The sequence below is a fragment of the Bos taurus genome, chromosome 14 (assembly GCF_002263795.3).
Source record: "Bos taurus isolate L1 Dominette 01449 registration number 42190680 breed Hereford chromosome 14, ARS-UCD2.0, whole genome shotgun sequence".
Taxonomy (NCBI): Eukaryota; Metazoa; Chordata; class Mammalia; order Artiodactyla; family Bovidae; genus Bos; species Bos taurus.
The window spans coordinates 1347663-1352422 of NC_037341.1; the positions used below are offsets into that span (position 1 = coordinate 1347663).

General features: G+C 63.7%; 1 protein-coding gene across 1 annotated transcript; it reads right to left on the bottom strand.

The window, feature by feature from the left end:
• Positions 1 to 500: 500 nt before the first annotated feature.
• GPIHBP1 (glycosylphosphatidylinositol anchored high density lipoprotein binding protein 1) lies at positions 501 to 2451 on the bottom strand. The gene is made up of 4 exons (XM_025001985.2): positions 2345 to 2451; positions 1687 to 1803; positions 959 to 1069; positions 501 to 855 (listed from the first exon to the last, which is right to left on the bottom strand). The coding sequence occupies exons 1-4, from the start codon at positions 2394 to 2396 to the stop codon at positions 620 to 622; spliced, it is 516 nt and encodes a 171-aa protein (XP_024857753.1). The 5' UTR covers positions 2397 to 2451; the 3' UTR covers positions 501 to 619.
• Positions 2452 to 4760: the final 2309 nt, after the last annotated feature.

The window sequence follows — 4760 nt, forward strand, 5'->3', positions numbered from 1 at the left end:
CTCCTGCCCTGCCCCCTCGCTTCTCCCTGACTGCCCCCTCCTCTGCCCCGTCCCCGCCCCAAGCTGAATGCTTGGCTGCAAAGTCCCATCTGAGCCATACACCACCTGCCTCCCTCTCTTTTCTCTTTGTCTTCCAGCCCCTCATTAATTCCATTCACCCCAAGCCGCCCTGGGTGGGGGCCTTTCCTCCTGTAGGCCAAGGAAATCTTCCTCCCCAAGTCTCCTCCCTACAAGGGCCTCCCCTCTCATGGATGGATGTAGGTTTTTTTTTTGGCAAGAAGTTGGGGAGCAAATTGGGGTGGGCTCCCCACTGGCATGCAGTGAGTGTTTTCTCTGCTGGGGGCGGGGAGTTGTGTGGACCCACCCTGTGAGCCTCTGAGGCCTGGACTTAAGGCCCACGTGCTGGCCATCCTCCATGCACAGGCAGGGAGAGGAGGCCAGGATGCTGGAAGGGGAAACCGAGGAAGGGCTGCTGTGGCTGAGGAACCAGTGCCACGGGGTCATCACAGGTGCTTCCAGTTTATTCTCCATGGTCTGGGGGAGGGGACAGGAGACAGCGGACAGAGTGCTGGCCAGCCAGGGTGCAGGCCATGCTGGGCGCGAGGAGGGAGCGCCCCACTCAGAGCCCCATCTCCTGAAGGCTGGCCAGGAGGCTGAGCAGGACGGTGGCGGCCACAGTCGCAGGGCTCCCCTGGGGGCCGCCTGCCCCCCTCCCCTGGGGGTCTTGCCAGGGTGGGGTGTTGCACAGGCTGGACTGGCAGCAGGATATGGTCGTCAGAGATCCGTCCACCGTCCTGCTGATGGCTTGACATGTGTCTGCACACCATCCCGAGTAGGTGGTCTGGGGACCTGACTCTGTGGGGGGAGAGAGCGGGTCAGGTGGGATGGGACACGGCAGGGATGGGGCCCCTCACAGGCGTGGGTGACGCCGTCCCACCACCCCCGGGTGGCCCCTCACCAGTGTTCCAGGAGGAGACGATGGCTTTGCATGTCCCGGGGAGCACGCAGCTCTGCACCTGCTCGCAGCTCTCCCCCTTGTGCAGGGACTGGCACGTGTAGCACTGCGGCCCTGGGGGGCCGGGTGGGCTCAGCTGTGCAAGGGGCACAGCCCCCAGAGCGCCCCCAGCTCACCCACGCCTGCCGCTTCCCAGCCTCTTCCCCTTGGAGGTCTCTTCCCAATTCCGGTCCGCCTCTCCCACTCTCAGCTGACCCCCTCAAACCCTGCCCTGCTGGAGCCCTCTGTGCCCCCACATCAGGACTGGCCCCCTTATCTCCCGCCTCGCCCCCCGCTGCCCTGCCTCACCAGGACAGTTGTGTACTTCTGAACTGGACTCCACACCCAGGGCCTTTGAGTCGCCGGTCTCTCCACCCTGGGGCTCTGCTGTGCCCCTGTCTGCTTGGTGAACTCCTATTTAACCTCTCTGCCCCAGCACCACTGCCCCTCCCAGGACTGGCTCCTTCTCTAGCCCCCTCCTCCGGACGGCAGTTGGGGGTCACTGCCAGGGTGAGAAATGAGGGTGTGCTGAGTGCCAGGGGCCCCTCCTCCTCCTTCCCCCACCTTGAGGGCATGGACCTCGCAGCGGAGGCCTCTGCCTGTGGGTTCCTCACTGTCAGCCTCCAGGCACCCATGCGAGTGCTGAGAAATAGAGCCGAGCGCCCCCATGCTGGGGCGGGGTGGGCAGGTACCTGAGTCCCTGCTGCCCGCAGGCACGCCGGCCTCCTCTTCCTCCTCGTCCTCATCGTCGTAGCCTTCGCGCCCAGCGTCCGGGTCGTCATCCTCGTCCTCCTGCGCCCGCCCTCTCCCTGGCCGCGCAGGGACACCTGTAAACCTCCACTACCCAGGCACAGAGGACACAGGCTTGGGGCCCAGTGCCGCGCCCCCTCCCCTCGGTCCAGCACCCCCTTCCCAGTCCCTCTGACCTCCCTGGCCCTCCCAAGGTGGTGAGGTCGCTGCCTGGGTCTCCGAGCCCCAGCCCCACCTCCTGACAGGCGTGCGGCCTGGTGGCATCCTTGCCAACAACACTAGGGGTTGGGCGCTGGCCCTTCACAGCCCCCTACTCCGGCCCCCAGATGGCGGGCACCCCGAAGCCTGAGAGGCTGAGACCGGGTGGCGTTGTGTGGGGAGGGTCGCCCGCGCCCTGGCGTCTGGCTGGCGCCGGGGCTGGAGGTTTGGGGACCCGTGGGGACCCAGCACAGTCCACCCACCTCCCTCTGGCCTCAGGCTGCAGGTGCTACCCGTCCTCCTCCCCAAGCCACATCTTGCCCCTGGGCTGGGTGACCCTGAGGGTCTGCAGCCTGGACGGGGGGTCCCTCTTGCTGCAGGGCCACCCCTCGTCCCACGCACCTTGCAGCCGGCACCACAGCAGAGCCAGCAGGACAGCCGCCAGTGCCTTCATCCTACGGGGCTGCCACCTCTGCCGCGTCTGCTCACCAGGGCCTCACCGGGGCTCTGAATCTGTGGGAAGTGGAACAAAGGGCCTTGCCGGGGGCTTCCCAAGGCCCCGGGCCCCCCAGCTCCAGCCTCAAACAATGGGCCTCACGCTGGCCCCCAGGCCAGGCACCGGGCCAGGGACCGTCATTTCCCTCCCTGGCTCCAGTGGCGGGGGAGGGGAAGTCACTGTGGCGGCCGGTGGGCCGTCCTGTCCACCTGAGCGGTTCCGCCCTGGCCTTGCAGCCTCAGCCCTGCAGTGCAGGCTGGCCAGCGCCCACCCCTTGTCTCGACCCTGAGACCAGGTCCGGGCTGCAGCCATGGGAGCCTGGCCTCGTGTACCCTCCAGCTGCAGACCGCTGAGCGGCACCGTCAACTACGAGTCAGCTGCGTCATCTCCAGGGGCCTTGTTAAGAGCATTTCAGAGTAAAACCCAACTGTGGTCCTCCTGCTAGGCCTCCCTCTCCCAGCAGCACTGCGTGGGCTGCCGCTGCCCTCCGGGGCGCCTCAGGGCCTCCGCCCCGCTGCCTCCTCTCCCCGGAACTCAGTCCCTGCTGACGTCCTGAGGCCGTCCTGCCCCGGGGTGGCGTGCCCTGTGTCAGACAGAGAGCTTCAACCCAGGAGGTCAACGGGAGACCGGACCAGACGTCTGAGTCCTTGTGATAGCAAGCACATATTTGCAAACTACTGCTTCCTGCTTAAGTACAGGAAGATAAAGGATTGATAAACACTCTCAGAGGAAGAGCTGTCTGTTTCTGTGAGGAGAAACCAGCCCCTTCTGCACTGGCTTCAGGGTGTTGATACGGAGTTGTTGGCTGAGGAGGCAGGCCTTAGGGTTAGGGAGTGATGGGGGAGGAGGCGGTGCGATCGTGGGTGAGTGACAGGCTGATGGCTCTTGGCTTGCCTGTCGCGAGTTCTCTAACAAGTTCATTATGGCACACGCCCTTGCCCTAGATTTGCTAAGAACAGTCCACCCAGTGGAGCACGAAACCACCTGTAGACTTTATTAATGTTGGTATAATGAGCTGGGTTTACTAGAGGTTGTATGCCTGTCTAGTCTGGGCGCAGGCAGCCATGGCAGCCGTGGTCATTCTCTTGTGTCTCTGTGCTGTCTCTCTATCAGGGTAAACTGCCCACTGCCAGATCATAGTTTTGCCCATTCTGGGTGAGGTCGGGGGGTGGTCCTCAGATGGTTGGGGCTTAGCTTGATCCACTCCCTCTTGTCTTTTCGCCTGTCACCTCCCTGCGGCTAATGTCTAACTACCCCACAGTCCCATCTGCACGTGTCACACTCTCAGAGAGGTCTTGCGCCACCAATACCTCCTTCTCTCTCCATCCCTCGTGTTAGCCCCCTGCCCTCCGGAGCCGGCCTCCGGGACCGCTGGGAGCCTGCCTTTTCCTGCCAGTGCTGCACTGTGGGAGGGGGCTGCCCACTTCCTCCTCTGTGGGCTGCAGGGTGGGCACTGAGGAGACCCTTCCTGGAGGCCAACGAAAGGTGGGGCAGGGCAGGAGGCTAGACTGAGGCCTAGAGTCAGGGCTGCGAGCCCGCCCCCGTTGTTCACCGGGGCTTCTCCCTGAACTTGCCCAGCCTGAATCTCCCTGTGGGTGGGACATCCTCAGGAGCACTTGGAGCAGAGATTGAGAGCTGGCTCTTGGGCGAAACCACCTGAGCCTGAGCCCAGGCCTCTTTCCTCTGACTCTGTGGGCTTCCGCGCTCTCAAAGCGGTCATGGCCATCAAGAGCCAGTGCCTGCTGGCATGTAGGACAGTGCCCGGCAGAGTGCCCCCAGGGCCGGCTGGGACGGCATTCCTCTGCAGTCTCAGCCACCAAGCATCATCCTCCCACCCGCTCCTCTGAACCAGTGCACGTCCTCTCCCCGTGGTCACTGGGCTGCTTGAACAGCCTTGGCTTCTGCGGGGAGCTGCCTGGCCTCTGGTCTCTGATTGTCAGCTGTCCCCAGCCCGCCCCATCTGGAGACCAAAATCTCTCTCCAGCTAGGGTCATCCTCTGTGCTCATGGCCCAGGACCTGCCCTCTGCATTCCTCAGGCCTGTGTCCGTGGTCGCCCCGCGTGCTGGCCCTGCACACTGCCTTCCTCCTGCAGGTGCTCTGACCTGGGCTCCCAAGAGCTGCTCCCAGGCAGGGCCCCATGGAGGTTCCCAGCAGTGTTAGGGAGCAGGGGGTCTCCACCTGCCGCCTGACCCCCCAGACAGGCCCAGCTCCTCCTTGGCCCAGATGCAAATAATAAATAGCATCATTTAATTCACCAGTTACAATTAAATACCATTTTGTTGGTCCTCAACAACTCTAGGGGTGTGTAGTGTTACCATCAC

What these genes read in the sequence shown, in the direction of transcription:
- GPIHBP1 (XM_025001985.2), bottom strand. Translation starts at nt 2,396, where the DNA reads ATGAAGGCACTGGCGGCTGTCCTGCTGGCTCTGCTGTGGTGCCGGCTG. An exon ending in GCTGTGGTGCCGGCTGCAAG is followed by an intron (nt 1,804 to 2,344) that starts GTGCGTGGGACG and finishes CTGCGCGGCCAG; the next exon opens with GGAGAGGGCGGGCGCAGGAG. An exon ending in CGTCTCCTCCTGGAACACTG is followed by an intron (nt 856 to 958) that starts GTGAGGGGCCAC and finishes CTCCCCCCACAG; the next exon opens with AGTCAGGTCCCCAGACCACC.